The 15,378-nt window shown below is 42.5% G+C and overlaps 3 protein-coding genes across 3 annotated transcripts; 2 read left to right on the forward strand and 1 right to left on the reverse strand.

Annotated features, from left to right (window-relative positions):
* Positions 1-4,421: 4,421 nt before the first annotated feature.
* Positions 4,422-6,203, forward strand: LOC142612246 (uncharacterized). The gene is made up of 4 exons (XM_075784365.1): positions 4,422-4,781; positions 4,978-5,763; positions 5,956-6,065; positions 6,149-6,203. The coding sequence occupies exons 1-4, from the start codon at positions 4,422-4,424 to the stop codon at positions 6,201-6,203; spliced, it is 1,311 nt and encodes a 436-aa protein (XP_075640480.1).
* Positions 6,204-6,305: 102 nt separating this feature from the next.
* LOC142612248 (uncharacterized) lies at positions 6,306-6,746 on the forward strand. Its single transcript, XM_075784366.1, has one exon. It carries the CDS (start codon positions 6,306-6,308, stop codon positions 6,744-6,746), a length of 441 nt encoding a protein of 146 aa, XP_075640481.1.
* Positions 6,747-11,710: 4,964 nt separating this feature from the next.
* Positions 11,711-12,283, reverse strand: LOC142612249 (fasciclin-like arabinogalactan protein 3). Its single transcript, XM_075784367.1, has one exon. The coding sequence runs from the start codon at positions 12,281-12,283 to the stop codon at positions 11,711-11,713; it is 573 nt and encodes a 190-aa protein (XP_075640482.1).
* Positions 12,284-15,378: the final 3,095 nt, after the last annotated feature.

A 15,378-nucleotide genomic window follows, 5' to 3' on the forward strand; every position in this document is an offset into this window, starting at 1 on the left:
TTGGGTTTCTAGGAAATCCCTAGGGAGCTTTAGCGGTGCTCCCTCATATCCAAATCCATTAGAACCTTCTTAAAATTGAAACAAACCTATTATAGAGATTTGAGACTTTTGTTTGGGTGTGTCTAGTGTGGATCCATATTGTGGTTAAACGAAGAGATGGTCATTCTGATTGATTGTGTCTCCTTCACTCAAAAAACAGTTCTCTCCTTTGTTTCACGTGTCTCATGTGCATTTTCTGTTAGAATTTTGATAGCAAACTAACAGAGAGAGTGATTTGGTAAATGTGTGAAGTTGAAGGAGTAAATTGGCCAAAATAAAAGTTTAGGGGGTGTAATGACCACTCCTCTAAAGTTCAGGGGGTGTATGGGCATTTTTTCCAACCAAGTAATTACCAGGAAGAATTCATTGGATGTGGTCTCAAGATGGTGGTTAGGCATTTTGAATCTAAGATTTACGGATCTCATGAGATTTTGAGAATCACTAGACCAATCCTTTAGGGTTTTAATAATTCTCTTGTTTGTGAACTGAATCAACAAAATTATCACATAGACATACAAGATTTTCTAGAGTTTTCAATTCAAGGAAATTCTAGCATGAAGTTTAAAACCCTAATTATTTTTTGGAATTCTACAATGTTCTAGGATTATGGGGGGGGGGGGGGGGGGGAGCAATCGTGTTTATACTATGTAGTAGCATAATAAGAATAAATATTTCTGTTAAGAGCAAAGGAATAAAAATATTGTCTGACTTTGTGTTTCATTTTATAGATATAACATTATAATTGATGGAATATAAAATGAAATGCACATGATTTTTATTCAAGAGGATGAGATTTGGTGGAGATATAATCTTTTTATATTGTTTATTTTTCACAACTTGTAATTGTGACAAATTGTCATTAGAATTTAGAATATCACTTTCATATATGTCCGCAACTGACTATTTCCATTATAGATTGAAGAGGATCAAAAGATATAGGTGATGGATCCATTTCAATAGATGTAATGATGTCAAAATGGCAGGCTAGTAGTAGACGAGTCCAATGTGGACGGACATATAGAGGATGGACGTAAAAGACACGTGGCGTTCATCTGTCTCACTTGGGTTCCAAGGATTCTTAAATGAAATTAACTTGTGCCTTACTATAATTTTTAAGGAATCTCAATATGAAAAGAATTCCAACTAGTAATGGATTCTGTAATATACGCTCATCAAAGAGGATCTTCCCTAGAAGGAAACGTCTTGGAACGCAAGAAACGGAGGCCGACTCTACTATAAAAACCCATGAGCCCTCAACAATCAAGGTACACATAATTCACTAAACTCTGGCACTCTAGGGTTGCGAAAAATTCTAACTTGACCATCGGAGGGTTTTTGGTCGGCACCACATCGGTGCTTTCTGTTAGGACTTTTCTTTTTGTTGTGTAGGTGTTGTTGTAGTCTTATGAGAAACGTGTGGCTTATTGGTGATTTTTCGGCATCGTCTGTGGGAAAGTAATCAGCTGTTGCTTTATCCCTGAGACAAAAAGTTGCATAGTACTCACTCGTTTGATGGCAACAACCAACAATCAGGGCGACGAACTGCACACTACGGCCTTGGAGAGACAAGTCCAAATGCTCGCGGTGGTGGTTGAATGCTTAACCAAGTAGAATCATGATTTGGAGGAGCAGTTGCGACAAAGGAATGCACATCCTAGCACACAGGAGGAAGACCATGAAGGGACAAGCGCTGAGAGGAGGAATCGGGAAGGACCTGAGGGTAGTAACGCTCCAAGTAGACCAAAGCGGTAGGACACCAACCGACCATCTATCTCGGACACTTTCCCTCCTCACATAGCCACTGAGATGCAGATGATGAGGGAACGGATGGATGTGATGATGAACGCCCTCAAAGGTCGAGTATCCAGCGACCTTGACGACCTGGTCCAGTGAATTGATTCGCCTTTTATAGCACCCGTTAGTTCATGCCCCCTTCCCCCAAAATTTCACATGCCTTAGGTGGAGAGTTATGACGAGTCCAAGGACCCCTTAGACCACTTGGAATCTTTCAAGACCATAATGCACCTTCAAGGTGTATCGGATGAAATCATGTGCAGGGCCTTCCCCACTACGTTGAAAGGACCTGCGAGGATCTGGTATAGTAGATTGATGCCCAACTCCATTAGTACTTTCAAGGAACTAGGCGCTCAATTTGTGTCACACTTTATCGGGGGTCACCGGTATAAGAAATCCACCGAGTGTCTGATGAGCATTAGGCAAAGGGAAGACGAGACACAAAGATCGTACATCACTTGCTTCAACAAAGAGGCTCTCTCGATCGATGAAGCAGACGACAAGATACTTGTAGCGGCGTTCACAAATGGGCTGCGGAAGGGTAAGTTCTTATTTTCCCTATATAAGAATGACCCGAAAACCATGTCGGATGTGCTTTACAAGGCGACTAAGTACATGAACGCGGAAGACGCACTGCTGGCCCGAGAAGAGAAACCCAGAAAAAGGGAAAGGCCGGAAGACGCACGATCGGATAGGGGCGGAAAATGGCTAGAACTGGAGAACGACGGGAGGATCGACGCTCCAAACCACCCGCGGGAAGGTTCACAAGCTTCACCCCGCTTACTACCCCAATCGACCAAGTATTGATGCAGATTAAGGATGAAAGAGTCTTGACGTTTCCCGGCAAGTTGAAGGGAAATCCTAACAAGAGGCTAAGGGACAAATACTGTCGTTTTCATCGGGATCATGGCCACGACACTGCAGACTGTTGTGACCTAAAGCAATAAATAGAAGCTTCTATTAGACAAGGAAGGCTATAGAGGTTCGTTAGTAAGGAAAGAACGGATCAACCCCAGGAGTAGGCCCCCCGACGGGAAAACGAACGTCCCAGACCACTGATAGGAGACATAAGGATGATTGTTGGGGGCACCGCTACTATAGGGTCGTCTAAAAAAGCCTGTAAAACATATTTACGGATGATTCAAAGCGTCCAGTTGACGGGCTTTGCACCAAAGATTGTGCGGGTTGATAACCCAAGCATTGGGTTTTCGGAAGAAGATGCCCGACGCCTTCATCATTCGCATGATGATGCACTTGTCGTCGGCATACAAGCAGGAGACTACAACATGCACCGAGTGTTGGTTGATAACATAAGCTCGGCTGATATCCTTTACTACCCCGCTTTCCAGCAGATGGGAATTAGTAGGGAGCGATTGGTTCCAACAAACGCTCCACTCGTCGGATTTGGAGGAACAAGGGTCTACCCTTTGGGCGTTGTGACACTGTCTGTAATGGTCGGAGATTGCCCCTAGTAGATCACAAAGGATGTCATTTTTCTCGTGGTCGATTGCTTTTCAGCCTACAATGCTATCCTCGGACGACCCACTCTCAATGCATGAAAAGCTGTAACCTCGACCTACCATTTGATGATCAAGTTCCCTACCGAATATGAAATTGGAGAGCTGCGCGAAAATCAGATAGCCGTGCGAGAATGCTATGTGGCCATGATGGAGATGGACAACCACCTGCAGACGATGAACATCGAGGAACAACGGACGGTAGCAGAACCAGTGGAAGAGTTAGAAGAAGTACCCCTCGATGACTCTAGGCTCGAACGGACCACGAGGATTGGTTCTTTGGCCAGCTAGTCAACACGACAGGCACTCGCGACGTTCCTAAAAGAAAATAAGGACGTATTTGCCTGGAGTCACGAAGACATGCCGGGAATTGACCCATCAGTGATAGTCCACAGGTTGAATGTGTCACCTTCATTCTCTCCCGTCCGACAGAAAAAGCAAGTGTTCGCCCCTGAGCGAGACTGAGCCATTGCCGAGGAAGTATAGAAGTTATTGGAAGCAAATTTCATACGTAAAGTATATTATCCGAATTGGTTGGCAAACGTGGTAATGGTAAAGAAAGCAAATGGAAAGTGGAGAATGCGTGTCAACTTCGTAGATCTATGCCCTAAGGATAGTTACCCGCTCCCACGTATCGATGCCCTGGTAGACTCGACCGCAAGACATGAACTTTTGAGTTTCATGGATGCGTTCTCTGGTTACAACCAGATCAAGTTAGATGAAATGGACCAAAAGAAGACCTCGTTTGTTACAAGTCAGGGGCTCTTCTGCTATAAAGTAATACCCTTCGGACTCAAGAATGCAGGAGCCACATATCAGAGATTGATGAACAGGATGTTTGCGCACCAGATTGGGAGAAATGTGCAAGTTTACGTAGACGACATGCTTGTAAAAAGCGTTCAAGAATCCGACCACTTGAGCAACCTCCAGGAGACTTTCAACACTCTCCGGTCTTACAACATGAAACTGAATCCAAGCAAATGTGTGTTCGGAGTAACCGCAGGAAAATTCTTTGGGTTTATGGTGTCCTAAAGGGGTATTGAAGTCAACCCGAAGAAAGTGAAGGCGATCATGGAGTTGGCTCCCCCAAAAACGGTAAAGGAGGTACAAAGCTTGAATGGAAAGATAGTAGCCCTGAACAGGTTCGTATCAAGGGCAATGGATAAATGTCTCCCTTTCTTTCGCACGTTGAAGAGATCGTTTGAATGGACGGAGGAATGCCAAAAGGCATTTGAAGATTTGAAGGCGTATCTCTCCTCTCCCGCATTACTCAGCCCATCCAAGCCGGGGGAAGAGATGTTTCTATACCTAGCCGTCTCCTCAACGGCCGTCAGTGCAGCTCTTATTAGAAAAGAAGATAAGGTGCAAAGGCCCGTGTACTTTATAAGCCGAGCACTCAGAGAAGCAGAAGAGATACCCACAGATGGAAAAGTTAGCCTTCGCATTGGTAACCACCGCACGAAAACTCAAACCATACTTTCAAGCACACACCATAAATGTCATGACAGATAAGCCCCTACGCAAAGCGATGAGTAGCTCCGAAGCTGTGGGACGAATGGCATTATAGGCGGTAGAGCTGAGTGAGTTTGACGTTCGGTACCAACCACGAACCGCTGTGAATGGGTAGGTAATAGCCGACTTCATCATTGAGTTCACCGTCACGGACAACCAGGGGGTAGAGAAAGCTCCTATATGGAGCATCCACACAGACGAATCCTCCAACAAACATGTAGGTGGAGCCGGCGTGGTACTCCGCACACCAAAAGGAGACAAGATCGAGTGCATGATCCGTCTGAACTTTTCCACAACTAATAACGAGGCAGAATACGAAGCCTTAATAGCAGGACTAGACCTTATAATAGCTGCAGGAGCTAACAGTATGATCGTATACTCTGATTCTCAAATCGTGACCAATCAGGTTAACGGTAGTTATGAGTGCAAGAATAAAAGAATGAAGAGGTATCTCGAGGAAGTGAAGGGTCGAACGGGTAACGTCCAGATCAAGCTGGTCCAAATCCCAAGAGAAGGGAACCAAGATACCGACCAACTTGCAAAAGCAGCTTCCGCAGAACCTATGATCATTCTCGACCAGGTATTATCTTTCGTTCAACTCGCATCACTAATAGATGGCACTAGTGTGCAGGAGGTAAGCGATGAACATTGTTGGATGACTCCAATAGCCACATATCTAATGGGCAGCAAACTGCCAGACGACAAGGAGGTTGCGAGAAAGTTGAAGGTTAAAGCCTTCAGGTTCGCCCTAATAAAAAACATTCTATACAAGAGAGGCTTCTCTCGACCCTACCTGAGATGCCTTGCCTTTGAAGAATCAGACTATATTATGAGGGAGGTCTATGAAGGAATTTTCAGCAACCACTCTGGGTCTAGATCTTTGGTGCACAAACTACTCCGGGTAAGATATTATTGGCCGACGATGCAGAAGGATGCCAACGCATATGTCAAAGCGTGCTACAAGTGCCAATGGTTTTGCAATTTTATAAGGCTACCAACGGAAGAACTCACCCCTATGACGGCCCCATGGCCGTTCGGTAAATGGGGGTTAGACATAATGGGCCTATTCCCAACTGCGGTATGACAATTGAAGTTCTTAGTGGTCAGCATTGACTACTTCACTAAATGGGTGGAAGCAGAGGCTTTGGCCACTATCACGAAGAAGAATATCCGGAGCTTTGTATGGAGGAATATCATTTGCAGGTATGGCATACGAAGGGTGCTTGTTTCAAATAAGAGAAAGCAATTTGACAATGACACATTCAGGGATTTTTGTTCACAACTAGGGATCAAGAACCACTACTCGTCACCCGCCCACCTGCAGGCCAACGGAAAGGTTGAAGTCACGAACCGATCCTTGCTCAAAATTATCAAGACTCGGGTCGAGGGGCAAAGGGCATATGACCGGATGAATTACCAAGTGTCTTATGGGCATATAGGACAATGGCAAGGACACCAACAGGGGAAACACCATTTCGATTGGCATATGGTAGCGATGTAGCCATCCCAGCAGAAGTAGGGCTTACAAGTTACTGGGTTGAGAACCATGATGAGAACAAGAATGACAAAGCCATGCGCTTACATCTTGACCTCGTGGACGAAGTTAGAGCGACGGCCGAGCAAAGATTAGCACGGTACCAGAACCTCATGGCGAAGCATTACAACTCTAAGGTCAAGCACAGGGACTTCCAGGTTGGAGATCTTGTCTTAAGGAGAGTAATCGGCGCTGCGAAAGACGCCTCCCAAGGGAAGCTAGGACCTAACTGGGAAGGACCATATAGGATCACCTCATTCCATAGGAAAGGAATGTACCACCTAGAGACACTAGAAGGACAAAAATTAAGCCACCCGTGGAACACAGAGCACCTGAAGAAGTACTACTAGTAGGCAATGAACAAGGACAACAACAACATCACCCTCCTCATTTCCAGTTTATCTTTTTCGATAGACAGTTGTAGTTTTTATTTTCTACAGTACTCTTAGAGCCCCAAAGGGCAATTTTCTTATTTTCATGAACAATATTCTACCCATCCATTATAATAAGAGGAGTTTATTCAGAGTATACAAAATGTTTTTGCTCAGGATCTGCTAACATCCATATAATGAATGGATCATTCCAAGACGGATAAAATTTATTAAGTCCGCATAGTGGACGGATCATCCCAAGAAGGATGAAATTTATTAAGTCCATATAATGGACGGATTGTCCCAAGAAGGATGAAATTTATTAAGTCCATATAATGGAAGGATCGTCCCAAGAAGGATGAAATTTATTAAGTCCATATAATGGACGGATTGTCCCAAGAAGGATGAAATTTATTAAATCCACATAATGGACGGATCGTCCTAAGAAGGATGAAATTTACTAAGTCCACATAGTGGAAGGATCGTCCCAAGAAGGATGAAATTTATTTGTACAGATTGTCCCAAGAAGGATGAAATTTACTAAGTCCACATAGTGGACGGATTGTCCCAAGAAGGATGAAATTTACAAAGTCCACATAGTGGATGAATCATTCCAAGAAGGATGAAATTTATTAAGTCCACATAGTGGACGGATCATCCCAAGAAAGATGAAATTTATTAAGTCCATATAATAGACGGATCATCCCAAGAAGGATGAAATTTACTAAGTCTACATAGTGGACGAGTTGTCCTATGAAGGATGAAATTCATTTAAGTCCACAAAGTGGACGGATCACCCTATAAAGGATGAAATTTATGTGCACAATGTGGACGGGTTGTCCTATGAAGGATGAAATTCATTTAAGTCCACAAAGTGGATGGATCACCCTATAAAGGATAAAATTTATTTGTCTACAATGTGGATGGGTTGTCCTATGAAGGATGAAATTTAAGTCCACAAAGTGGACAGATCACCCTATGAAGGATGAAATTTATTTGTTTACAATGTGGACGGGTTGTCCTATGAAGGATGAAATTTATGTCCATAATGTGGACGGGTTGTCCTATGAAGGATGAAATTTATTTTAAGTCAACAAAGTGGATGGGTTATCCTATGAAGGATGAATTTTATTTAAAGTCCACAAAGTGGACGGATCATCCTATAAAGGATGGAATCAATTTATGACCACAAAGTGGACGGGCCATCCTATGAAGGATGAAAATTACTTTAGCCCATCAATTGGACGAGTCAGTCCCAGGAAGGATCATCCAATTGAACGGTCTCATCCAAAATTGGATAATAAGACAGTTACAAATAATTAAGACTACAACCATGAAATAGACGGATTCATTAAATAGTTTAACCAAAGTGCATTAAAAATGCAATAAAGTACAAAAAGCCTAAGCAAGACAAAAAATAAAAAAACTGCTCTTCATACAAAGATAAAAACATCCTACTACTCCAAGGTGACGGGATTGTCCTCCTTATCTTCCGATCTCTGGATCGACGGTTGGTGGGCATTGCCTTCAGCATCGACATCCTTTAGGGCCTCGTCGTCACCAGGATCTTCTCCAAAAAGATCATCCGTTGCTTCAAAGTCGACGAGGTGAGCAGGGTTCTGGCCCTCGGTGTCTATATTGATGTGTGAAAGGTTTAAATCAGGGAATGAGGCCTTCACCTGACAGAGACAGTCATCGAACCCGTCGGCAAAGGAGGTACCCAGTTCAGCCAAAAGGGCGTCGGAATCTTGGTATTCCTGGACAGCCTCAACCTTTGCCCGACGAAGATTGTCTTCATTAGTTTTCATGGTCTCCTTCAGTAACTGCACCTCTTTTTCCAAGTTTTCACGAGCCTACTCGGATAGTTTTTAGCTTCTTTTCATGACGAAGCTTCCAGAGCTTCAAAAGTTCCTCCATTGTCACCTTTGCCTTTGCACGGAAGCACTCCAACATCTTCTCTTGGACAAGGCAACGGTCCATCAATTCCTTAGCCATAAGGACCCCCTACACCAACACCAATGAGTAAGTATGAAGTACTAAGAAACATGACAAAGCATATAAGTGACGGGTACCGACCTGAGTAAGGTTGAACAGACAAGTCTCCCCCATTACTTCCGTAGCATGATTGCCCAGGTTCTCGTAATCCTCCTCTTTGATAATGGAGGTCACTTGGGTAAGGGCATACTGTGGGTCTTCTCAGAGCAAGACAAGAGGTTTCTCTTTGACGAGATCAGGATTAGTCATTAGACCCTTGCCCTTGCCTATGCCAACTTAGGGGGCAACTTAAATACGCCGGGAGCTTGATTAGCAGGCAGCCCCGTCACCACCTTCTGTTTCTTATTATGACGATCAAACTTCTCGGACGGTTTCCTCTTAGCAGACGGAAGGTTTGAACTCGTCTTGGAGGCAGAATCACCGCCCCGTTTCTTCTTGACAGCAGCTTGCTGCTTATGATGGCCCTTCTCCTGGCATCCTCCATTTCTGCAAGAAGTAGACGGGTAAAAATGATGGTAAAATACAAAAGCACAAGCAAAGGACTTACGTTTTCGTATTCGTGAGTCGTATCGATGGGCAGCAATGGTGGGCTCTGGACCGTCACAGTACCAATGCAGGGTATCCAAAGTGACGAGTTTTATCCAAGTCCTCTTCGACAACCTGGTGGTTTGAAAGATTTTCTCCAAGAAACCAAACTGCTCAGTGGTAGTTGGCGGACGGTTCTGAGCTGCAAAGAGCGAATAGTTAGAATAACTTCAAAGTTCAATACAAACATGCTAAGTAGGACGAGCACATACTAGACGGCGACATTATACCCCAGGTCTTATCTACTGGCATATATTCTTGGTTGTTAGGGCGACACATCCAATCGCCCCCTTGAAGGAAAAAGTATCAACCCTTCCAGTTATGATTGGAATTCGGGGTCACACACACTAACCTAAGCACTGGACTCCTCGGCGTAAAGCTATACATACCCTTTGATTTGGTAATCTCAGACGGACGGTAACAATGAAAGAATTCCTCCACTGTTAATTGTCACGCACCGTCAGACATCACGCCGTATAAGACTTCAACACCTAGAAAAACCCTCCAGGCATTTGGCGCAATTTGGGTGACAGCCAAACCCAGGTATTGGAGAAGACAACGGTGTAAGGCACCTAGGGGAAATCGCAGGCCCGCTTTGAGCATCTGCTCGTATACACCAACATCTTCAAGACCCTTGTAATAACATTTCTCGTTCTTGAAGGGTAGACGGATGGGGATATTATCAGGTATCTGATATTTTTGCCTAAGAGTATTGAGGTGAGGTTGCTTAATGGACAAGATGAAGTCATTCACCATCCACAAAGGGAGCATGACGAATTCTCAGAACCCATCAGGACCTATGACGGACTGGATGGGAGGATCTATGCCGTCTAAATCATCATTCAAGTCATACTCTGACCCGTTCTCACCCTGCCTCTCATCCTCCACATTGGAAGGAGAGCTGGCTGACGATTCCCTCTCTTCACTAGAGGTGCCAAGGTCTGCTTGACTTGACGGGTACACCTCCTTATAGCCTGCTCCCTAGCGGACAAAAGATTGACCACTTGGCACCTCACTATACATCTGACACCTACAAATGACGGTTAAAAGAAACCTAAGACTCTAGATCTATAATGACGACAGACTAACATATGAAACAAAGAAGAGAAATTAACAAGTAAAGAGGATACTCACAGCTTGACGGTGCGAAAAAAGCGACGAAAGAACTGAAAGGACGGTAAAACAACAACTTCTTGAGGCGACGGATCACACAAAGTGGACGGTTGCGCTTTGACCAGCCCAATTTTTTCCAAAACGTAAAAATGAAAGGGATGGACAGTATATTTAGAGGGAACGGCGCGGAAGACGAAGGGACGCATCGATCCAAGTGAATAGTCAATCAAAGTCCGCCACGTGTCCCTGAGGCATTTATTGCTCTGAGGTAGCCTGTCATTCAAAACACACTTATCAAGGATAAAAACGAACCATCATTCCATGGGTCCGTATGATAGGTGATGGATCCACGGAATGAGGGGGCAACTGAAGAGGATCAAAAGATATAGGTGACGAATCCATTTCAATAGATGTAACGATGTCAAAATGGCAGGCTAGTAGTAGACGAGTCCAATGTGGACGGACATATAGAGGACGGATGTAAAAGACACGTGGCGTTCATCTATCTCACTTGGGTTCCAAGGATTCTTAAAATGAAATTAACTTGCTCCTTACGATAATTTTTAAGGAATCCCAATATGAAAAGAATTCCAACTAGTAATGGATTCCGTAATATATGCTCATCAAAGAGGATCTTCCCTAGAAGGAAACGTCTTGGAACGCAAGAAACGGAGGCCGACTCTACTATAAAAACCCATGAGCCCTCAACAATCAAGGTATGCATAATTCACTCAACTCTGACACTCTAGGGTTGTGAAAAATTCTAACTTGACCTTTGGAGGGTTTTTGGCCGGCACCACACCAGTGCTCTCTGTTAGGTCTTTTTTTGTTTGTTTGTAGGTGTTGTTACAGTCTTGTAAGAAACATGTGGCTTATTGGTGATTTTTCAACATCATCATAGATCAATCACAGTATTCCACCTCATGAAGGGGAAAACAAAAGGAAACAAAATTGTATCTTGTTTTGCTAATGATATTAAATATTTCCGTACAATTTAATCAATAATCATTTGCTCCCTGCCTACAGTTTCCGTCATAGGAACCATTGCCCATTGATATGTAAAAGTAAAACAGTATAAAAGGACGCAAAATTACGACTTTCATAATTAATTGGCTGGTAAGACCAATTTCATACAAGGTTTACAGGAATCAGACTAAAATGTGACCAGAGATCATAAATAAATTTTCCATTAATTTATTTATTGCCCATCACATGCATATAGCTTTCCCTGTTTCCTCATGCATTTCATCTTAATTATCTGGGTCTGGAACCTTAACAGGCGAGCTTGCACCAATGCCTGGGGCTATAATAGGGGCAGTGATTTGAAGCACTGAAATAGTATCGGGATGAGACAAAACCGGCTTAACGAGTTTAACAGTTAGACCAGAACCCAGTACGGCGGAGCCAATGGCAATCTCTCCCTCATTCACCATGCTTGCCTCCAAGAACCCTTTTAGGCTGACAGGGTCACCATTATTGGTCTGATACAATGTCGTAAAGATAGCAGTCTTGGATGTCAATACCTTCACCAGCTTTTCAACGTCATAGTAGTCATGCAACACATGCAAGCTCAATATATTTTTGATCACGTTCAAAGGTTTTTTAGATATAGAGGAAATGGCCTTGTTGTCAACTGCGAGGATTGTGATGTTCGGTTGTCGGTCGATTTGGCTTTGGAGATCGGTCTTAATGAGGTAGTGATTGTATGTGCTGAACTCAGGGTACTTTCGTAGGATTTTGGTAATGTGGAAGGCTGTGGTAACTGAGGAGGAGATGAGAACGAAGAAAGCAAAAATGAGGAGGGAAGTGGTTCTGGAATTCATCACTTTTGCTTTACATGCAACCAAATTCTTGTTTAGAGGACTTCGGTTTGATGGGGCCAATATAATATTAAGAGTATTTCTCTAAATTTGGACTATCAAATTCAACTGAAAAGCTAATTTCTTGCAAAAAAATTTGTTGTTTTGAATAATTCACTTTGTACTTTACCAATCACTATCACACGTCTAATTATTTTTGCCCCCTTATAAAGTAATCATAAATTTTTTATTTTTATTGGTGGAGTATTTAGAGTGAGACAAATGTCACTAATATGTTTTGTTGGATTATATTTAGACAATTTGAGAGGGATCTTAATTATCAAGTGTGCTGACCTTGTTTCTAAAAAAAAAAAAAAGTGTGTTGACCATAATTTGCAATACATCATGGCATTGCTTTAAGATTTCAAAGCCCTCTTCCCTCTATTTACCTAGTAAAAATAAATTGTTAAACTTTTGTTAAAAGTTATGTAATTTTAATGCCATTAAGTGCTCCAATTTATAAGGAAATCATAGTGTTCTCTATTTCTTTAAGAACATAAAGTCCGATTCTTCTCTTACTCGTATTGAATAGAACATTCTGAGTCAAATTTTCTTTATGTAAAGCCTACTTTATTTAGATTAAAAAAAATCGTACAGCTTTATTGTCAATCCTATTTCTGATAAGAAAAGTTGACAATTGAATCCAATTTTTCTCATTATTTTTCCCTTATTTTTTTTAACTATGGAATTATCAAAAACGTAAAATAAAAAAATTAAAAAGAAAGTTTTAATGCATGGCTGATGAAAGGTATTAGTGTCAATCTGAAAGGTTATAATTTTCCTGTTAAGATTTTACTTTTTGATAAGAGTTGGGCATACAAATGTATATTAAGTGATATATAAAATTTAAATTTCGATATAGAACTCGAGTAATCCACCAAGCCAATGCTTTCGATTGGCCATGCATGCAATTAAAATCAAAATATAAACCTCGCTTTAGGTTCGGTGAAGAAACACTCTTCCCCAAATCTCAATGAAAATGACAATCTCCTCCCTTAAGGTTTGGAGAAATCAATGTATTAGTCTTTCAATTATTTCCATCAATAACAATAATAAAATATTCTAAAATTTAAAAAGATTCCCTTGACCAAACTCTAACATTTGGTGGCAATGACAATATTTAACCACAAAACTTTCACTAACCATGGTTTGGGTTTGGACAATGGAATCTTTTCAAAATTTGGGAATATTGTGTTACCATTATTAATAGAATGACTAATGTGTTGATTTACTTAAAGCTCAAAGGAGAAAAGTGTCAGTTCCCTTGATGTTTGTGATAGAGTGTCATTCTCGTAAATTACAAGAGATTTGTGTAATTTATTTGTGTAATTTACCCTTTTTTTTTTAGGTTCTCTAGGTGGGTTTTTTTTAATACTCAAGTAGTAGTGACAAAATTATGCTTTATTAGGAAACTAAAGTCACGTTTAATACACTAGCTAAATGAGGATTACGATAGAAATTGTAATATTTATTAATGAGAATAAATTTTTTTGTAATGAAATAACTAAACTTATTCATAAATTTGGTTGTAAGTTGTAATTTAGAATAAAACTTAAGATTTATTTTATTTTAGAAAATATCTGTGGGGTGTAAAGGAACCCAAGTGGGTATTTGGGCCTTTTGGGCTGTAGCAAGGAGGACCAATCTGCTCTTGAGCTAAGGATTTATTAGTACTGCGAATCGGCCCATACGCCGAAGGTCCGATGATACAGCCGAGGATGAGTTTCTCCTCGGACAGATCCGAGAGAAGTCGGAGATTCACTACGAAGGTCAAGGCAGAATTCTGGAAGGACTGTTGGTTAAAAGGGGGAAAGTCTGAGCCTTCTAGATACACCGGTGTTAGAGAAATACCAAGAGTAAAGGCTGCCACCTCCACATTAAAGACTCTGCACCTACCTCCCTAGCCGCATTAATGGGGAAGTGACTCCTAAACAGTGGAACTGAAACTTCTGGTCACTATTCAAAGGCACTAAGAAAAGAAATATCTAGGGGGGAGGAGGTTTGAGCAACATGTGGATAATGTATCAGGAAAAGAAGTATTTAAGGGGGATGAATGCCAAAGAAAGGGGAGGTCCAAAAAACAAAGAAAGAAAAGAAGAATTGTAACCTTTAAGAAAGAAAGAGAAATAATACAGAAGTGGTCCTCGGCTCACGTCCGAGGAGGTCTATTTGCAGTTATCATTTGTTATTTACAAGTGTGTGCACATCTTAGCCTGTTATTAAGTTCTCAGTACTTCTAATCTAGATTTCAAGCCCACACTCTACAAATTTCATTGTTTAAGGCTCATTGGGCCTGAGCCTGTGATTGTCTTTGGGTCCAGGTGCAATTGTGCACTTACAATTGGCGCCGTCTGTGGGAATCTAGTCAAAAAGGAGCTGGGATACGATGGCAGGCCTAGGTTCTCACCATGCAGAATCACAGGGATCACAACCGGAGGATCGTTTCGAGCGTCTTGAGCGTCAAAGGGATCGTGAGAGAAGTGTCCATACAGAATACCCTAGGGCTAGCCATACCCTAGGGCTAGCCATACTCAGGGCGGGGGTAGCACCACCCACGAGGATGGTGCTAAAGCCATGCAGAAGGAGATTGGTCGTTTGAAAAGAAAGCTGCGCCGCGCCAGACGTAGGCCTTCACCGTCCTCATCTAATCCTTCCTCAGTGGAGGTCCGGGGAGGTAGTTATAGCTCAAGGTCATGCTCACCCCCCAGCGCAATGTCCTCTTGTGAGGAGGACGGCCAGCCAGCTCGCAGATGCAAGAAGCTTCCTTCTAGGGGCTTAGGGAACGATGCTATGAGTCGGGCGTTGCACCAACTCTCCAAATCTCCATTTTCACGGAGGATTGAGAAAGGGAAGCTTCCCAGGAGGTTCACCCAGCCTACCTTTACCATCTAAAATGGCCGGACTGATCCGGTGGAGCACGTGAGTCACTTTAACCAGAGGATGGCGGTGCACTCTCATAACGAGACCCTGATGTGTAAAGTTTTCCCTTCTAGCTTGGGACCTGTTGCTATGAGGTGGTTCAACGGCCTTAAATCGGGGTCTGTAGGTTCGTTCGGGGA

This window comes from Castanea sativa, chromosome 10 (genome assembly GCF_040712315.1).
Source record: "Castanea sativa cultivar Marrone di Chiusa Pesio chromosome 10, ASM4071231v1".
Lineage (NCBI taxonomy): Eukaryota > Viridiplantae > Streptophyta > Magnoliopsida > Fagales > Fagaceae > Castanea > Castanea sativa.

What these genes read in the sequence shown, in the direction of transcription:
- LOC142612246 (XM_075784365.1), top strand. Translation starts at nt 4,422, where the DNA reads ATGGAGTTGGCTCCCCCAAAAACGGTAAAGGAGGTACAAAGCTTGAAT. An exon ending in AGATACCCACAGATGGAAAA is followed by an intron (nt 4,782 to 4,977) that starts GTTAGCCTTCGC and finishes GTGAATGGGTAG; the next exon opens with GTAATAGCCGACTTCATCAT. An exon ending in TGGAGGAATATCATTTGCAG is followed by an intron (nt 6,066 to 6,148) that starts GTATGGCATACG and finishes GTTCACAACTAG; the next exon opens with GGATCAAGAACCACTACTCG.
- LOC142612248 (XM_075784366.1), top strand. Translation starts at nt 6,306, where the DNA reads ATGGCAAGGACACCAACAGGGGAAACACCATTTCGATTGGCATATGGT.
- LOC142612249 (XM_075784367.1), bottom strand. Translation starts at nt 12,283, where the DNA reads ATGAATTCCAGAACCACTTCCCTCCTCATTTTTGCTTTCTTCGTTCTC.